This window comes from Heliangelus exortis, chromosome 15, assembly GCF_036169615.1.
Source record: "Heliangelus exortis chromosome 15, bHelExo1.hap1, whole genome shotgun sequence".
In the NCBI taxonomy this organism is placed as follows: domain Eukaryota; kingdom Metazoa; phylum Chordata; class Aves; order Apodiformes; family Trochilidae; genus Heliangelus; species Heliangelus exortis.
The window spans coordinates 12,497,181-12,517,037 of record NC_092436.1 but is presented as its reverse complement, the minus strand read 5'-3'; the positions used below and the strand labels follow the sequence as shown (position 1 = coordinate 12,517,037).

The 19,857-nt window shown below is 43.8% G+C and overlaps 2 protein-coding genes across 3 annotated transcripts in view; both read right to left on the bottom strand.

Moving 5' to 3' along the window:
• FGF18 (fibroblast growth factor 18) overlaps positions 1 to 4,412 on the bottom strand; it is a 77,892-nt gene extending 73,480 nt beyond the window's left edge. The window contains exon 1 of the mRNA XM_071758808.1: positions 3,978 to 4,412. The gene's annotated coding sequence lies outside the window, so the exon portion shown is untranslated. The remainder of the gene's footprint in view (positions 1 to 3,977) is intronic.
• A 1,844-nt stretch (positions 4,413 to 6,256) lies between these two features.
• NPM1 (nucleophosmin 1) lies at positions 6,257 to 18,227 on the bottom strand. 2 transcript variants are annotated; one of them, XM_071758364.1, is made up of 11 exons: positions 18,057 to 18,227; positions 17,321 to 17,400; positions 15,078 to 15,197; positions 14,222 to 14,315; positions 13,417 to 13,520; positions 12,824 to 12,882; positions 12,289 to 12,343; positions 10,757 to 10,846; positions 10,043 to 10,144; positions 7,572 to 7,646; positions 6,257 to 6,609 (listed from the first exon to the last, which is right to left on the bottom strand). In XM_071758364.1, exons 1-11 carry the CDS (start codon positions 18,118 to 18,120, stop codon positions 6,571 to 6,573), a joined length of 882 nt encoding a protein of 293 aa, XP_071614465.1. In that variant the 5' UTR covers positions 18,121 to 18,227; the 3' UTR covers positions 6,257 to 6,570. The 2 variants fall into 2 exon arrangements, with proteins under 2 accessions (XP_071614465.1, XP_071614467.1); XM_071758366.1 differs by lacking the exons at positions 12,289 to 12,343; positions 12,824 to 12,882 and having other exon boundaries at positions 18,057 to 18,217.
• Between the last annotated feature and the right edge of the window lie 1,630 nt (positions 18,228 to 19,857).

Here is a 19,857-nt window from a genome sequence, read left to right as displayed (position 1 = left end):
ACAAAACAAAACAAAACAAAAAAAAAAGCCACAAAAAAACAAACAAACAAAATAAAAACACCAAAAAAACCCCACCAACCTAAAATGGTGCTTGTGCTGCTGGGTGTCTTATGCTCACTGAGTTTTGACCTTGTGACTGTTGAGCTGTGCTTCATAACCCCCAGAAATCAGATGCCACCCTGGAACATGTGCACTGCATCTCCCCATGCCAGGCAGCAGGGATGCTGACATTAATAGTCAGACATTAATCCTACAAATACAAAACTATCAATCCCATACAGTGACCAGAAGCTGGGTGGGTTAAAGTCTGAGTCAAGAGACCTGAAGACTGGCATGAGTCAGATACTGGTGTGGTGTGAAGCCATCTTTTTAGCAAGAGTATTTGCTATTTAATAGCTGCTGGGAAGGCCAGCTGGAAAGAGGTGAAGGTCTGACTGGAGCCTGGATGAAAATAACACATCCGTCATTCATCATCGAGGAGAGAATAGCTGTGAGGAATGAACTGAAGTCCCTTAATGGTGAAGAAGAGCTCACAGATGTATAGCTCAGCTCCACTGGAATTTTCCCTGTCATGACCAGGGGTGGCCTCTTTTGGCCACCAGGAACAGAGGCCTTTCTGGGAGTTCTTGGGGATGGAGGCAAAAGCTGCATCTCTTCCAGCTTGAGACCATCTGCATGTCTCTTGCCCCCATGGAGGAGAACCTAGAGGGCTACAACACCTACTCTGATGTGTATCACCACAGGAAAAAAAAAAACAAAATGAAACCCCAAAAAAACCCTGACTAACAAAGCCTCTTGTTCAGCAGCCAGGGTTCAGGGTTTGCAAGGCTTTTCTGCACCAAAACACCTCCTGGATTTCAATGGGATGTGGGAATCGAAACCTCTGATTCCTCTGAAAGCTTCAGCACACTCATTAAACAAACTTCAGTGCCTTATCAGAAGAGGAAGGAGTAGAACAAAATCACTGGAAATGATGAGCACCTCCATCTAAGGGAGAGACCAGGGGACTAGCTCAACACATTGGTGTCCCAGGTAGCCCAGCTCCAGTGCCCAGGTCCCCTCAGCCTGCACATGCACCCCAGCCTGGCCACCCCTGCTCTTGTGTCCTGCCTGTCCTGCACAGGAAGGATGCCCATGGGCTTTTCTTGGTCCTGTTACCCAGGAGCATTACAGCTCCTCTCTGAAAGCATGTGGCAGCTGCTTGAGTACTTCTGAAGGATGGCAAGGAGACAAACCTCCATAGACAACCCTACAAAAACCAGAGGGAAATTCTACTTTCCAGCCTTTGCAGTACTACATTAAATCCTAGGGCTTGGCTCCCTAGATTTATATTCCTCCCTGGTTTCATTTTTCCCTAAAAAAAAAATAAAAAATAAATAAAATAAAAAAAAAATCACAAACTGTTAAGCTTCAAAACTTAATATTTCTTTAACTTAGAGTTTTTCAGCTTGACAGCTCTTAAATCTCTTCGACTTACGGTGTCTCCAGCAAGCCACCATCTCAACCCCTATCTACAGAGCAAGAGGTAGAAATGGGAATGAGGTTAAAGGGACTATCCAGAACCATAAAGCTAGAGGGAACATGCAGAAGCCCATCTCCTAATTAAAGGAGAAAATAAGCAGCCAAGATCCCCCAAACTCACTGTTCTTCTCTGGTGTCTGGAGATAACAATTGCTGAGTCCCCTTAATGTGAGCCCATTACATGCTACTGCTTTGAAGGGGGTCATTTAGTCAAATCTATTTCTGTATGGAAAATATGAAGGAAATAATGTATGCGGAAAAGAGTTAAGGGGCAGGGAATAATGTCCTGAAGGTCAGAGTTAGCCTAATTATTAAATAGAAAGCTCTGCCTGGTTGCCTGTAGTTCTCAGGGTCCACACATACACACATTTACATACAGAGAACAGAAAAAGCAAGTACTTTAGGAACCAACAGTCAAACACTAAGATAGTATCCACTAGCTCAATATAGAGAGATCTTTGTCACTAGAAGCCTCCAGTTAAGGACATTTTAGGGAAAACATCATAACTACAAGCTCTGGGACAATCATGAGGAGTAACAGGAAACATTACATGAATCAGGCATGAAAAAAGGTGGCAGTGACCAAGTACCTTGACAAGCTACAATAAGCCTTAAACTTCCCATGCAGTTACTAAAAAATAAATAAAAATCACAGGCTTAATATTAAAACAGCTTTGAAAATTTGTTTTCATTCAAGAGGAAACTACTGTATTTTGAATACCAGATGAGACAACAGAATTAGATGGGGATCAGCAGTCTTAGAGCCCCAGCAATTAATTGAAGGGATCTCAAATAGGATTGCAGAACTCTCTTAACAGAACTACCTTCAGTTCTAAAAAAGATTGCTTCTAGTACCAGCATAAAGCAAGCAGAGTCTACAATGAACCAGGCACATCAGTTCTTTTTTTGAGTAGCCTGATTATGTTGCCTTCTCTTGTCATTTCCATTCTGGGCAGTAGGACATCCCTGCTTGCATGGCCACCTCTGGAAGTGGTAGTCACTGTCAGAGGTACCCTGCTGAGCATCCCACTAAGGGGTCCCATTTTTCCACTTCTCACTTTTGACCCTAAATAACCTTTTTTTTTTAATATACATTACCCTTTCTTCTTCTGTCCTCCCAGAATTCTTTTCCTATAAAGGCTCTCCTGGCATGCTTGGGGGGAGCTGTTGGAAGTGGTGGCAGGGGAAAAAGAGTTTCTGAAGAAAGTAAGGAGCAGAGCAGAAGTCATCCCCATACAACTGACCACAGGCCATGTATGCTTACAATTAGGATTCCAGCAGCCTCCACGGCACAGTTCCATCATATTAATAAACATTTAGTATATTTGGTGACTTTATTTTGTCCAAATGAGGCATGACCTAAAATCCACTTGTATGACAGAAATTCCAATAGCCTCTGAAGAGTGGATTGAAAACAATACACAGAATTGCTCCCAAAAGTGTAAATGTAGATAAAAACCAACCAGGCAGAGAAGGAGATTCCCTCTGGTGTCTGCAATGGGAAGGACAAGCCAGGCCCTTTCAGACACTCCTCCAAGTCCCTTATCTCTTTCCTGTGCCCCATCACACAAGCTCAGCTCACTTCATTCAGATGAGGAGAGCCAGGGATGAGAGAAAGCAACCCATAAGAACAGGTCACAAAACCTCCAAACCTGAACACAACCACCTCTGCTTGCTGCTGCTTGCCAGGACCTACTGCCCACCTGCCAAGACCAGGGAAGAAAGGTGCTCCAACTCATTTGCAGCTTTTTCTAGGACATTTCATCAGTCAGATCCAGTCTTTAATACCCCTTTGTGAAAATGGCAAGAGGAATAAGGATCTATGTATTTCTTCCACAGGGAAAGAGAGAAGGGAAAGTTGGGAGAGTTTGGCTGCTCGTGAGTAATGGCACACCAGAAGGAGACAGGACATAGCTCGGGGTATCTGGGTAAGATTTCTCCAGAAGAAGAGGACAGAGAGCATATTCCAGCATGAATTTAGCCCCCAGGGGACTGTCTGGGTGGCAAGAAGCCCAGAACCACCACCCATCCCGGCCCTGTTTTGCATTACCTCAGCCCACACACACTCTCAGCCACCCTCCTGCCAGCCATGCTCCACTTCTTCCTCACCAAGGGAGAACAGAACCCCACACCCATCACGGTGTTGGGGCTGAGGTGCCATTCTGGCAAGTTGCTTTGATTCACAGGAGTCAACAGAACCCCGAGACAGGCCTAAGGTTAGGGGCAGGCACTTTCCTTGGACTCCCCAAGGAGCAAGCACCATGGTTTAGGCCCAGACAGTGGCAGAGGAGCAGGGGCTGCTCCCTCAGTACTCACCCACTGTGGAATGGGGCAGAAGACATAAAGAACAGGTCATGGGTAGAGGCAGGGATCACTCACTAATTATGGTCAAAGGCAAACTTGACTTCCCCATCCCTCTTCCCAGGGCCCAAACCACTTCACTCCCCCTTTCTTACCTTATTCCTGCCAGCAGCACAGGGGGACCAGGGGAATGGGGTTTGCAGTCTGCTCCTCACACATCATCTCTGCTGCTCCTTCCTCCTCAGGGAGAGGACTCCTCACACCCTTCCCCTTGGGTCCATCCCACAGAAGAGAGCCCTTCAAGGACCCTTCTGACACGAGTCTCTCACACCAGGTGCAGTCCCCTCAGGAGCAGACTGCTCCAGCAGGGGCTGCCTGCAGAGTCACAGCTGCTCCAGGCTGTCACCTCCCCTGGCACAGGGTCCCCCAAGGCTGCAGAACCCCATCTGCTTCACCAAGGAACTTTCAGAGGCTGCAAGGCCCCCTCAGCTTCCCCATGCCCCTCCAGAGGCTGCTGTCTCATCCCTTCTCTGGCACCTCTGCCCCCACTGTCCTGGTACTCAGGTGCTGCTCTAACCTCACCCTCTCTTCCCTCCTGCAGGTGTTAACTTTGCAGTTTCCTTTACCCCTTCTTCAAGATGTTGACCCCAGGGGAACACCACCCACCACCTGTTCATCATGAGAAACAGCCTGACTTGCATTGTTACCTTGGCTACAGCACAGAAACATCTTCCTTGAGAACTCCCCCACGGGCTCCACCATCCTCTCAGAATCCACAGCCCCGGTTTGGTCAGTGCCCTGCAGACAGACACCACCCTGGTTCATCTGAGAAGTTTCATACTCGAGGGTATTTTATCGGCTGGATAGCTTCTTACTGAAATTACAGCACAATTTTCACTTGTTTCAAGGCAAAATTGAGGGCAATTTTGCTTAAATAAGCCTGTCTATGCCATTAGCTCTATTTCACCAGGGAAATTTGCTCTCACTTGTGCATATGACATCATCTATTGACATAACCCCACCAAAACAGGCATTTCAAACCCTTACACTCTGCTGCTTCACATGCTGCAATTATACTCAAGCTTAAATGAATCTCTGACACTACACTTGCACCGTTTCACTCCTCTACCATGCTCTTTGCTGGGCTTGTGTTCCAAAAAAGAAATAGTTGCTTCTGGAGACTTGCAACACTTTCCGTAAGAGTCCCAAATAGTGTAATGAAAGTTGGTTTTAATAGTAAACCTAAAAAAATATTTTCAATGACAATTTTGCAAACCCTATTACACATTGTGCTTCTGTAACAACTTGGAAAAAAGAACATCCAGTAAAAGAAAGGAGACTCCATGCTTAATCAGTACAAGCCCAAAGGTTTATACTGTATCTTGCATAGGAAACCACTTTAGTACCCCAACTGTGCAATTCCTTCAAGTGGAAAAAAAGCTCAAGCTGCTAAGCCTGCTTTAATAACCTTCTGTTCTCAAAAAAGATTTTTGCTGTGAATAAAACTGATTTACACTCTCACACATAGCAAGGATTAAATAAGTTTAATAGTTACAACTGCTTAAATGTTTGTAATATTCTGTCTTCATACCATTACTGCAGTTACAACACAGATACAACATTCAAGCATTTGGAGTGATACAGCTTCAAGAGCCTTAAAGAAGAGTTCAGTGCCAGATACAATATGCATGTTTTCCTTCATCTGAAAAAGCCTTTATATATTGGCATCCTTACTTTGTATGGTCCAAAAATTGGTTTTAACTTAGCCTCTTAACACCATTGACAGGCAATAATCAGAAAAGACCAAAGGAACCATAATAAAGACTACCTGCCCATCTGAGCTTTTGGGATATGCTGGAGATTAGCTCCTCATCATTCCCAGGAATTTATCCACTGGCACTGATCCCTTAGAGTAAGCTCTCCAGGCACACCCTACAGCATTCAAAAGTTAATTCTGTTCTCCACAAAACCCTCACAGGAGTCATTACGTGAGACAACCTCAGAGGCTGCAGCCCCTCAGAGAAACAGCAATACCCAAATGAAAAGTATTACATTTTACAAGTGGAGTCATGAGCCCTACAAACTCCATTTTCAGAGAGAAACCATAAAACAAAGAGCAATGAAGTGGGTCAGAAATCCAAGATGCAGGAAAGGCTGTTTTAGGCAATTATATAATTAGTGGTCACTTCCAGACAGGAATAAAGTTTCCTCTAAAGTCCCTCACCAATCATCTGCTCCACAGCTGTAAGGCTCATGGAGGTTAAAATAATTTTTAAAGTTGACAACACAAATGAGAGTATCTCATGCATACTTGATAAAGAGAAGTAGCTAAAATACTTAGCAGTAGTTCCTAAGAGAACTTTAAAGCCCTGTTATCTTCCAGGTTCAGTATGCAGACTATCCCCAACCCATAAAAAAAAAAGAAACGATAGTTCTTTATTAAAATACTAAATTTTATTTTTTTTTCCACGTACATTTAGTCTCCCCACCATTTCCATTTGTCTGACCACCACCACCACCATGCCTTATCAAAACATTCCATACATAGTTAAAATGAAGCTGAGGGTGGAGTCCTGTCTTTAAAAACTAAACAGGCATTTTGGACAACACATTCTTGGCAAGGTAATCTGGATGACATTTATCAGACATGGTAAGGAAAGCTTTCAGCATTTGAAAAAGGACAGCCAAATAATAGTTACAGAAATAAGACTGCAGATTTCAATGAACTGTTTAAACTGTTTTCTTTTCTTACAGAGTCTGTCTCCACTGCCAGAGAGCTTGAATGACCTGCAAGTGTACACAGAAAGTTAGAAATCAAAATCTAATTTTCTAATTATTTTCAGTTTACTATCTCCACTTACTCCTCCAAATATTGACATCAAATTACACCAAACCTCCCCCTCCTTTCAAAGAAAATCAAGTCAAAAGCAAGATGCTAGGTCCTGCTGCTAGAAGACTTAATTCAAAGCCACCACAGTAAGAATTTAGTGAAAGTAAAAGAGAGGATGGGTGTGGACCAGCCAGGCAAATATTGGCTGAACTCTGCCTACCCTGGCTAACGTCAGACCAACTCCAGTAGCTGAGGCAAACTGCTTTTAAACATTCATTCAAGAACTATCAATTTGTCTATCAGACAAGTTTACTCTGAACCACTGAAGGAAGCAGAAAAGCATAAGGAATTCTGTCACTGGAAGAAAGTTTTAACTTAGAGGAATTTTGATGGGGAAAATCTAAGACACGCTTTTAGCCTGTGTATGTCTACTAATTCAGTAACTTGCTTCCTGATACCACCTTTTGGCTTGCCCTCTTACAAGATTTCAGTTGACTTTGGGAGAAAATGTAGCAAGCAAGCCATAATCTCAATCACAAAACAGTTCCCCCTCCCAGACACCCACCCTAACAAAAGGCTGAACAGCAGACTGGCCTAGGTGGCCAAATTCAGCAGCAAGGAAAACCACAGCTAATTTCCTTAGCCAATGTGGTGCCAAAAGGAAAATTCTGTGGGTTCAGTAAGCAAGAGATAATTTACCAACCATATAAAAGCTGGAAAAATGTAATAAAATATTAGCTTTCCCATCTTAGCCAACTAAACCCTTAAAACCGTTCCCATTTATTTAATTTCACGTATTGTTTGTGGTTTGTAACCCTTTGAAATAGTCCAAAGCTTGAAAAGATTAAGAAGTGGAAAAGAATCCCTAAGTCAGGAAATAAAAGTTTTTGGACTTCAAAGTTCCAATAAATTCAGTTACCTTCTGGTCCTCTGTTCTGAAGCAATTCTTAACATAGTTGGCAAATTTGGGTTCCAGCTTAGGAAGGGTAGCACCCTATTTTGAAAAAAGCAAGCTTTAGTGTACATGCAAGTTGCTTATAATTCCAGTAATAACTTAAGAAGCTTCAACCCTTTGAAATACACTTTCAACTGCTTTTAAACCATCTGACAAAGTTTGTTTCTCTACAGCACCCACGTATTTCTCATAGGAACATGGTCTACACACCAAAATGGCTGTACAAGCATCTTTACTCATGCTCACGTCTTAACAAGCATTTTACACCTCAGAGGACCTTGATTGTATCCAAGATCATATGCTATTCAGCTAAACCAGAACCAATTCCTTATTTATGGATTCTTATTACAGCAGGCACCTTGAGACATTATTATCCATCAAAGGCAGGAATCCAACCTAAGCTCTCTAAAGAAAAAAATTAACTAATCTCACACCTACCCTTTTGGGCTCATTATAATACATTAGTTCTATAAATTAAAAGAACTGTTCTAGAGACATCTGCTTGAATCTCTGAAACTGTTTTTGTACAGACTCAAATGTACAGAACAGATTCAGCAATTCAGGCAAAGTTTATCTTCATGTTTTCATCCTTCTCAAGGCAAAACAGTGTTTAAGAGACACCCATGTACTTTCACATGCTACTGCCCCATCAGTAGCATCTTTTGATTTTTCAGGTCCATCAGTTGGAATACATCTAACCAACCGTGATAGTATACTTAGCTGCTACTCAGCAATGTTGAAACAAAGCTACACTAGGAATACCTGAAACTGCAATACTACAGTCAAAAAACATTTGGACTATGTCTTACTTCTGAATTTTGTCAAGTACTGATGCTTTCCTGCAAGACTGCTTGAACTTTATGTCTACTTACTACATATTACAGCAGTTCCACTCTAAGAATTCAGTAATTTTAAGCTGCTAACCTGCAGGCTGTTGACACACAAGCCAAGATATGATCTAGCAGCATCTAACAAATAAGACTATGCTACCTGCTCTTGCTTCTACTTATCTGTGCTTACATATAATTCCCCAGTAAAAATTCTCCAGCAACAGAAAGTATGTTCTAAAGCCACTTGCCAGTTACCTGGTCTGCATGTGTCCTTCCATAGGAACATCTGTCTGCTGTAAGCAGCTCAGCTACTGCTGCTTACACTGCAGAAAACAACATGAATTGCAGCTCCTCCAACTCATGAAAGAAACCACCCAAGCATCCACTAGATCCCAGAGGTTAGTTTGACCTAACAGAATGAGACCATCTATCACCATGCCACATTCACAGTTTAGGGATATGCTTGTCCATCCTGATCACAAACTGACATTGCTCACTCTGCAACTGCCCTACACTGAACCACTTTGTCTTATTTTGCATTCCTGTGACAAAACTGCCTTAGAACATGAAGATTCTTAGCAGAAGAAAATCCCAGTTTTTTAGGTGACTTGGTTGCCCATGTAAGGGGCAAAGAGGTTATCTCAAAAAAAAAAAAAACTGAAAAAACCAGAATAGTTCACAGCAAAGTGTATTTTTGTCTCCAAAGAACAATCTAGTTCAGTCATAAACCAGCATAGAATCTCTAAGTACACTCCTGAGCTAGTGAAGTAAAACCAGGACTCATCTAGCCTACATGTCAGACACTTAACTCTGCAGTACAGATGTTTACTGAACTGCACCACCAACTAGCATACTGGTTTCCCATCTTGCCTGAGGGGGAAAAAATGTTATTACATTGTAATGTAAAAACATAGCAAGTAATTTCCTTTTTATACTTATATAGCAGCCAAAAAGAATACTCATAATTAATTCAAAGCTGACAGCAACCAAAAGCCCAGTGACTGCCATGACCTTCTAAAAATGAAACATCCATTGACAAGGACACTCAACCAACACCAAACCTCCAGTTCAGAACGTAAACAAACATTTACATTTTCATTGATCCAGTAATCCCTTCCACAAGCACTTATCTCCCCCTTCTGGAAGTTACAACACCTTACAAGCATCTGGGTATCTAAGCTGGATGCTGCTTTTTAAGTATGTACAAAGGAAGAAATTCCAAGCATAAGAATTCTTTGTTTTACTCTAGTTGCTCAAAACAAAATGCACTCACTAGTTGAGGCAACTTTAGAATACATATCACACCAAGCCTGTTGCTTTAGGGTTTTTTTCTTTTTGCGTTTCTTTGAAAAATTTCAACTGACACAGTTCACTAATAAATACTGAATTCTTAATCACCACTATTGGAGGAATAGAACAACAAAGTAGGTGTTTCCATTTACAGAGGCTTTTTTGTACCAACCGAGTTTTCATTTCTCTGAGCTTCAATGTCAACATACTCTGTTAACAGCTTGGCAATCAGTGACACGTAAGCATTTCTTGAAAGCTTCTGATCTGTGGAAGTGTAAAAGTAAGGCTGACAAACCTGAAGTCCCCACAACTCACCTTATCTACAGACGCTTGCATTTTTGCTTTAATCTCCTCTAATGACAGAGGAACTTTTGGTGTTTTTGGAGTTAGAGATTTATCCTTCTTAGAATCTGGAGTCTGAAAAATATTCCATTTGTTAAGAACTTGCACATATGTAAAGATGCTTACTATACAAGGTCAGGTTTTCTATAAAAAGCCTTTTTAAAGCCTACCTTGGAATATATACAGAACAACACTCAAGTTTGGAGTTACCACAGTTAGCATAGCTTATCTGTGCCTGCACAGCTCTTACTCCCAACAAAATGAAACTGAAAATAATTCAAGCATTCAGTTTAGATTTGCCCTATTACTGCATCCAGACAAGGTCATGCCTTAAAAAGTACACACCTGCAGTGCTTTTTGGATGCTATCCTGCCATCCATCCCACACTAACTATCAACCTTCTTTGCATGTATTTTTAAGCACATGCAGCAAGAAAAACCTGCATAAGGAAGCTTGACAAGCAGGAATCAAGTGAACAAGAGAACTTAGCTCTCCCATGGATCAGCTAGGTGAGAATTCTTTATTAGCAGCCTACAGTTGGCACCCATCATCTTGTACATGCAATAACCCCAGCATGCTTTATATGAAAATTCAAACACTTATCTCCATTATTTCAAGTTACCATTAAGCAAGAAAACTAGCTTGTACACTAGAATTAACATTAGGTTTCTCATTTTCTTCACCCACTTTTGATTTAGATGCTGGTGTGGAGGGCTTAGAGTCTTTTCCATTTTGCTTTGCTTTCTGCATATTTTTTCCTGCAGCTTCACGGACAGGCTGAAAAGAAAGCATTCAAGTTACTTTGTCATCAAAAACTGCTAGTAAATATTAGACTCATTAACATAATACTCAGACCCTTGCCCATGCAACATGCCAAGGTTCCACTGCACTAAAGAAAAGAGCCTGTATACTACAGGAACTCAAATTAAGAACTATTGGTGTACCACAACACATAACCAGTTGTTACAATGCCATAACTCTACATGGGACACCACACATTTGACACAGTACTTTTTTTTTTTTTTTTTTCCAACACAACCATCACCTAGTCTGGCGTGTCATACACAACTATCACCTGGGATACATGCCAGCAATGCAATGCATATATTTAAGAACTGGGTCCTTATATTCCTATATACATCAGGGAGCCATTTCATTCAGCCACATTAGGTTTCATTAGATGGCAGGAAATGTGCAGCTCAGGTATCACCTATAGAAATTCATTAGAACAGAGCAGCATACAGTGAAGTAAAACACAATATGTTTGTTTCTAAGCAGCAGATATTTAGTTACAAATCCAAGCTAAAGTACTCTAAGCAGCAGATATTTACATATAAATCCAAGCTAAAGTACCCCAAGTTCAAAAAAAAAAATTTTATACTTCTACAGTAGCTAAGCTGTCTTAGCTTATTTTACCACCAGATGGCACTGAGGGACATGTAATTTCCAGTGCTTGGCTGCCTGAATCCTGCCCTTTCCAAGAGCTCACACATTTAGATACTTTAATTGCATGTTTCACTGCTGAAAAAAATCTCACAGCATGCAAAACTGAACAGGCAAACCACAACCCACATGTTTGAGGAGGATTGTTTGCTGCCCAACAGTCACACACACAATCATCCCAGGATGACAACTGCAGTTGAATGTTAAGAACCCGGCTACCCCTCTGCTGTGAATAAATCAGTGGATACACTTTCACACTGATGTATTCTAATGTCCTATTACAATTTCTTTAAGCAGACAAAGCCAAATCAAAAGTATCCCATTCGCACACTCCAAATAACTCACTGCTTGAAGGGACCATCTGCCCAATTACTGTCACCCCTCATACAGACACCTAGTTCCAACAGAACACTGCACTGAAGAGGAAGCTTCAACTAGCTTCTGCATTACAGTAAAAGCAAAATTTCAAACCTGAACAGCTACCTCACTTGAGCAAACACAGCCCTGCCCTGCCCTCCCTTCTGCTTTAGAGGTCTTCATATGAATCCTCAAAGAATCCTTAAAGACAATTCAAATCAGGACAGTTACTTTGACACCTATTAGTAACTTAAGAGGTGTTATCACTTGCTCCCCCTGTCTGAATAAACTCAGATGCAGACAGTAAGCCCATTTGGTGTTACCACTCACATCCTTCCCAGTTCATTAAACAAGCTGTTTAATCCCTCAGCAGTGAGGAGAGTCAAAATGTGTGTGTAAATTTATTATCTGCCACTTACTTTCTTCATTGGTGTTTTCACTTCTTCCTCATCATCCTCTAAGTCATCCTCATCACTACAATTAGAAAGACACTCATCAGAACTTAAATTCATGCTCACATCTTTCACCACATTAGGAATTAAGTCTTCAACCTCCACCCAATAAAATGTATTATTCATGAAAGCAGCAATTTTAACTTTATACTTTGCTCCAACACATGGCAAGTTGTTAGTCCAAATCATCTACTTAGTATGGGGCTACAGCAGTTCAGTGTGTTCCCTTATGCTTTAATACTGAAGGAACATTATCTTAGGACTTACGCTACTGCCAATAAAGAAATTCTGTATCTATACTTGATAATCTATACTTGATAATCCAGTATGACATTTCAGTAACACTAATTTAGATTGCATTGCAGAGATTTCCTAGGCTACAAAAGTGAAGAAGCACCACAAGTAGCTTGCTCATTTAACATCCAGTTATGACGCATAATTCTATTCTGAAGCAGTTTACCTGTATTATTTCAGCATGCACTATCAGAGCAAGAATACGTACTCATCATCCTCATCCTCATCTTCATCATCATCCTCATCTTCTGATAATTTCGCTTTTTTCTTTAAAAAAAAGCAAGTATGTGAAGTGTCAATACTGCTTTGTCTTAATGAACAGCAACCTTGATCCAAAACAGTTTGTGGTACAATTATGAGACTGTTTTCCATCAATTTAGCTTAAAAATCAAGTTACAGCTGCCAATTCAAGCAGAGAAAAATTTACAGCATGCGCTTGTGCTGTACACACACAAGCTGAGCATATGAACCTTTCCTGTCCACACTGCAGAGCTTTAATCAGCATTTAAACTGTTGCATTATGCTGATGTTATGCCAAAATCTGCACACACCTAGTTACTGTGATGGACAAAATGTCTACACAGAAGTAGCTTTCCTACCAGCCCCCCTCCAGCAAAGCTTTGGAAAATACCTGCGTTTAACTTCACTTCTGTAACTTAATACTTGTGAAGTACAAAATTATCCTTCCACACAGGTATCAACAGACTACATATTAAGCACAGCAGGAAATAGAACAACTTAGTCCTAGAGGCAGCTTTAACATTAAACTGAAATAAAATACTACAGACCAGTTATTTATACCTGTGGTGGTTTAGCTCCTCCTCCACTTGCTGGTCTCTTTGCTGAAGTATTCACAATTTTTGCATCATCTTCCTCATCATCTGATTCTGGTTCTTCCTCTAATGCTGTTGAAGTGATGGTAATGTGTAAAAAACCCAATTTAACAGTATTTAAAATAAAGATTGCTAGTAAGAAACAAATAGCAGAGTAGCACCCATAACTCAATAGGCAATGCCTAACTGAGATGCTGAACTGGTAGGAGGAAGCTTCCTGCCAGAAACCTAATCACTGAGATCAAAAACTTTTCCAGCTGACTGCAGATACTACAAAGAAATCCAAAATGGGAGAATAACCATCTATATACTGCCTGGAAAGTTCCCCACAGAAAAGAAGCCATAGAAAGACAACAATCAGATTTCCTCCATTTCTGTAAGTTCTCACAATTAAGTGATCTTTGAAAGATCAGTTTCAAAGGCAACCCTACAAAGTAAAAAGGCTGGTCCTGCCCTAAGTTTTTAGTGCAAACTCTATAACAATTTAATGGGCAGTCTTCTCCCTCTTTTCCCCAGGAATCTAATACCCATTTTTAAGGGGAGAAATCAGAACTCAAATTGCAAGTGAACTGGTGAACTCCCCTTAACCACACAACATCAGAGATGCAGAAAGGTATGCAAGCATTCCTTCAAACTCTTCTGTCCTGCAGTTACCTCCTGCCTCTGAGGACTGTGAGTTAAGGATTCAGAGTGTTAATAGAAAGCACTGCCTGAGGTGCCAGGCACATCCCAAGTGCTGCTGGGGATGACAAGTAGCAATACACAACACATACCTACAAGATGTTGACCGCTGACGTAAACAGGCCCCGAACCACATTTCAACCTCAAGACCACAGGTGGTGTGATCTCAAAGCCACCTAATGAAACCTACATGAAAAAGCATTGTTATTTATTCAAGTACTAAATATATATAAATATATAAATCTGTAGACTAGATCCAAAACTAATGCAATTACTTCAAATTTGAGAGAATTCCAGAAGTGTTTGGTCAAATGAGCCACATCAGGGCTTACACTACACTCTTGTTGCTTACTGTAATTAAAGCACACTTTTCACCACCAGACCAGTCCACATTTGTTCCTGATCTCGGCAGCAATACAATTTGAACATTATCCGCCTGCCCTCAGCACTGTGCAGTTCCAGTTGTAGACCACAAGCAGCACTGATTCAAATTACATTCCCAATGGTAGGAACAACAAGCAATATGACCTTAAATCAAGGAAGGGTAACAGTCATCTTCAGCATGTCCTAAGAGCTTGGGATTTGCAGTAAAACCAGGTTTTTATCATCCCAGCCTCAAAAAAGCAGTAGTCTATAGGTGCTTCTGCTTGCCAACACATTTGGATACATTGAGAGGACATGCATAATTACTAGCACTTCTTTTAAGAATTGTGTATTTCACTCAGAAGTCTATCATGACCACATGACTAGAGTAAATCTAACAGGCAAAAAAAAAAAAATTTAAAAATTCAAATTTCCCTTGTACTTACTACACATGCCAGAACTGACACTGAAATCCCTGACCACCATGCAGTTTCATTAAAGTTCAGCCAACAAAAACCTTCCCCAAGTCATCTTTTTCTCACCTAAGACCTGTTTTTCAGTAGTTTTTCAAGTTCCTGTACTTACCGTAGGCTGCACTGACATTTTCAGAGATGCCAGTACTACTTTAACAGGGTTGCCTTCATAGTCCAATGCTTCTGCTTCTACAACATGTAATTCATCTTTAGCACCAGCCCCTAAAGTAACCTGTGAAGTAGAGTGCAGGTTTTGAGAACTTCCCCTAATATTCCAAAGTCTTTCAACTGCTCACTTCAACATTGTCATTTATGCACATGCCTTCTGCTTTAATTTCACCAAGGACTGAGTGCTGCTATCCCAAAGCATTTCAAAACTGAAGTGCCAGGATTCCTCACACTACTCTGGCACTTTGTGAAGGTTAAAAAGCCATAGCTGCAGGGAGGGAAATGAGTGGCAGACACAGGACAGGCCTGATATTCCAGTTCTCTGGAACTCTGGCATCTTGAGTCAGGCTTACATTAAGGAGATGTGAAAACCAAGTATCCCTTGAAGTAATGCAGTAATTTCCAAGACAACTGAACAAGGTTCCCCATTTCCTCTCTCAATGCTCATAAAAATAAACTTTTCAGCCTCACTGGAAGATGTGGGTGTAGACTTCAGACAGTGGCATGCAACTACAATTTCCTTTCTCCAATAGCTGAGTTTTAGGCAGGCTGCAATGATCAGACTGAAGGATAAGAAACAAGATATAGGATTCACAGAAACTTTTGTTGCTGTAAATTAAAGGGGGTGCAATTGGGTCTCTGCTCTCACCTCTCAAATGGTCTAGCAGCAACACTGGACCAGCTGCTGGGACCGCCCAGCAGTACAGAAATTTCAGAGCATGCCCTCCACCCACAGTCACACCAGGTTCAAGCAATACTGCTAATTGCACTTTACTATTAATTCATGCCTGGCAAGCACCCACTTGTGTGCTTTTATTTCTATGCTGAAGGAATGCACACCGGCAATAAATATGTAATGAACCAGAGCCCATGCCTCTGTGTTCTCAGCTACCATTGGCAAGACATCTACTGAAGCCCTCATGCCACTTTCTACCTCTACTTGCATAGATTCCTCTCCCTTTTCACTTCCACCCTTTTTTATTGAATTGGATTGACTCATTTTTGTCTTAGCTAACGTGTCTGTCAATTCTTCTACCTCTGGTTTTTTATCAGGTGCACAGATCCATCACCTGCTATTTGCTGCCTTCACACTTTATTTTCCAATACCTCCTCCTGCTCACCAAGGCATTTCTGTTTGTAGCTATGTGTTAGTTCTTCGAAGCCTCTTAAACATTTCCAGTTTGACACATGTTATTTCAAAGCTCATATCTTGGGTGTATCATTTGTCTTTAAAAAAAACAGGTTATTGAATTACAACTTTTTCCCCACAACCCTAAAAACTGAAGGACTAGTATGCATTCAGCCTGCTTCATCCCCCATGAGGCGTGAACAGCACCGGAAGATGCACTATGTGTAATTTTCCAAAACCAGGATCTTTGGAGAAAGCCATAGATCTGAAGTATTACTCAGTGACTTGTATTACCTACATGGCATAAATGGTAACTTCTATGGCAGACATTATAACTATCCACATGTACCTCTCTTATACATCCTTCACTGTTATATTCTGCCCTCAAAAGAAATTCTAATGAAGAACAAGTTAGTAATTGTCAAGCCTAGGCTGTGATTTTCATAAAATGCAAGACTTGAAGGCACATGATTCACAAAACTGTAACACCCATGTTAAGGTATTTTAAGTGTCACTAAGTGTGGGGAACATAACTGCACAAGGGTCCTGTAGGAAGCAATCCATTAATATACAGTTCTTTTATTCTCAGGTATCATCATAGTCTCTTTCATATTTAAATAAACATAGGAAGAAACTATGAAGTAGAAAGAGGCTATAACTCCTTTGTTACTTTCCTGTAGTTGTTGCATGTTATCTTTCCACTAACCAAGCCTAACGTACTCAGGCCAGAAGAAAAGCCTTGACTCTTATGTCCTGCCTGCTGTGCTGAAGGACACAACCAGGAGACCCCCGTGTACATTTCCAGGAGAACTGTGCTCAGCAAAGACTCCCTTAGATTCATTATTTAAAGGTTTTTTGGTTTTTTTCCAGTATCCAGTACATAAAAGATTTCAAGAGACATGGTATGCCCCATTCCCAATAACGACTTATATAGTTTTGCATTAAAACGACACTAAAAGACACAATTTTAAGGAAATAAAGATGCATGATAAAAACCTCACTTCTCATATCACTGCACACCACTGCCTACAAAGAACTAAAGCCCGACCAATACTTGCCGTTCTCAAGGACAGCTGATGCTCGTTTTCTTCATCATCTACTTTGAACTGATACTCCTTATCTGCTTTAAGCTCGCAGCCTGTAAAATTAATTTAATTATCAGTGCCCCGTTTGGCCAAGGCGCGGGCCCTTCCCCACCCTCGCTGTAGCGGAACTCGGCGCTTCGAGCCCCGGTGCTCGCACAGAGAACCGACAGCCCTCCACGAGGCCCGGAACACGTGGGCCGCGGAAACTCCAGCCTATCCCGCGGCCTACTGCCACCACCCCGCTCTCACCGGGGCCCTTCCTGCGCACTGTGTCCGAGCCCTCCCCGCTCACCTCCCCCCGGGGCTTTACCACCTCCCGGGCCACCCGCTGGGGAGTCCCGGGCCTGTCCCGGGCCGGAAGGGGGAGGTGATGCGGTCCGGGGGCCCGGGCCCACCCGCGCCCTCCCCGCCACGTGCTCGGCGCGGCCGCTCCGACGGGAACAAAAGCGCGCGCGTGGCCGGACCAGGCCGCGCCACCGCCACGTGCCCGCTGCGCGCCACGTGGGGCGGGAGCCGCGGGCGGCGGTACTGGGCTCGGGCACGGCGAGCTCCTACACCCGCATCCCACCCCGCAACGCCCCGCAAAGGTGAAGCGCGGCCGGCCCGCGGGCCCCGCCGCCATCGGTCGCCTCACAGCTCGGTCCGGCCAGGCGGGGCCCGAAGGCTCAGAACGGCGCCGAGAGGCCGGCAGGCGGCGGAAGGCGGTTACCAAACAGGAAGGTCTGTGGGCGCAGGGGGCCCATGCTCTCCATGTCCATGGCGCTGTCCTCCATCTTCTCGGCCTGCTGGGGCGCGCGGCGCGGGGCGAAATGCGGCGCTGCGGGCGGACGCGATCCAAAGGAACCCGTGTCCCCGCCCACCCGCGGTTATACCCCGCGTGCTCTCGCGAGACCCGCCGCACCGCCACGCCCCCTCGGCGCGCGATCGCCCCTGCGCATGCGCCGTCCCGTTTTCCCCCCTCCCTTCCCCCCCCCAGCACATGCGAACCCCCCCGCCCCCTCTGCTCGCGGCGCCGCGTGCACACGTAGGGAGGGGGCGCGAGGCGGGGGGGGCGGGGCCGTCACGGGGTGGATACGGCTCGAGGGGCGGGAACCCCTGTGCCCGGCTGGTACCGCTGGTACCGACAGCTGCCTATCGTGAGGGGCCGGGAGGGAGATAGGCCAGAGAGGTGTCTGTGCCCGGCCGCGATCTTCTGGTGGCTGCTGACTGACAGACAGACTGACTGACTGACACACTGATTGACTGACTGACAGACAGACTGATTGACTGACTGACGGACTGACAGACAGACTGACACACTGACTGACTGACGGACTGACTGACAGACAGACTGACAGACTGACTGACTCACTGACTGACAGACAGCTCTGTGGAGGACAGGCCTCCCTGTGGGGTGAGCTGTTCCCCCCATCCCAGCTCCATTCCCCTCCAGGAGCCTGAGTGCTGCATTCAGTGACCCCGAGCTGGGGAGCAGCGTGGCTTTAGTGGGTGCTGAGCCACAGAGGGCTGAGGGTGCTGTGGGGCATCCACTGGTGTTCTGCCATGTACAGGAAGGTCCCTGTTCCAGTGAAACATGCTCACCACAGGATTCCAGGATGGTTTAGGTTGGAAGAGACCTCCAAACTCATCCAGTCCAACCTTTGACCAACACCATAATCTAATTGCTAAACTGTGTATGTCCTTCAGGACCAGGTCCAAACGCCTTTTAAATGCCCCCAGGGATGGTGCAGCTTCCATCCATTCCCTCTGCTCCTTTCATAGTTCACTCAGGAGCAGAGGCTGTTTCCCTCCTCGCCCCAACCTCCCTCAAGGTGGCTGAAGAGAGCCATAAGGTCCCCTCTCACCTCCTCTTCTCCAGACCAAACACCCCCAGCTCTGTCAGCTCCTCACAGGATTTGTGCTCCAGGCCCTTCATGAGTTTTGTTGCCTTTCTCTGGACACCTCCAGCACCTCCGTGTCACTCCCATAGTGAGGTGCCCAGAACTGAACACAGGACTCACCAGAGCTGAGTACAGGGGGATGATCACCTCCCTGTTCCTGATAGCCACAGTGTTCCTAACACAAGCCAGGATGCCATTGGCCTTCTTGGCCACCTGCACACACTGCTGACTCGTATTAAGTCTACTGCCAACCGATACCCCCAGGTCCTCTTCCAACTCACAGCTCTCTAACCACACTTCCCCAGGTCTGTAACTCCCCATGGGGTTGTTATGACCCAGGTGCAGGATGTGGCATTTGGCCTTGTTAAATCTCCTATAGTTAACCTTGGCCCATTGGTCCAACCTGTCTGGGTCCTGCTGTAAGTCTTCCCTACCCTCCAGCAGATCCACACAGCCACCTCATTTGGTGTCATCTGCAAATTTACTGAGGGTACACTCAAACATAGAAGAAATTCTTCTACAGCCCCTGTCAGCTCTGATTAAGCAAAATAGAAGCAGCCCCTGTTCCTGACTCCACACCTCTGAAGATGAGCTGCCAGTCTCAGTCTGTTCTCCTGTGCCACTGGGCTC

Coding starts and splice junctions, on each gene's coding strand:
- NPM1 (XM_071758364.1), bottom strand. CDS start 18,120: ATGGAGGACAGCGCCATGGACATGGAGAGCATGGGCCCCCTGCGCCCA. Junction 17,401..18,056: donor CCCACAGACCTTCCTGTTTG/GTAACCGCCTTC, acceptor TTAATTTTACAG/GCTGCGAGCTTAAAGCAGAT. Junction 12,883..13,416: donor GAGGAGCTAAACCACCACAG/GTATAAATAACT, acceptor TTTTTTTTAAAG/AAAAAAGCGAAATTATCAGA.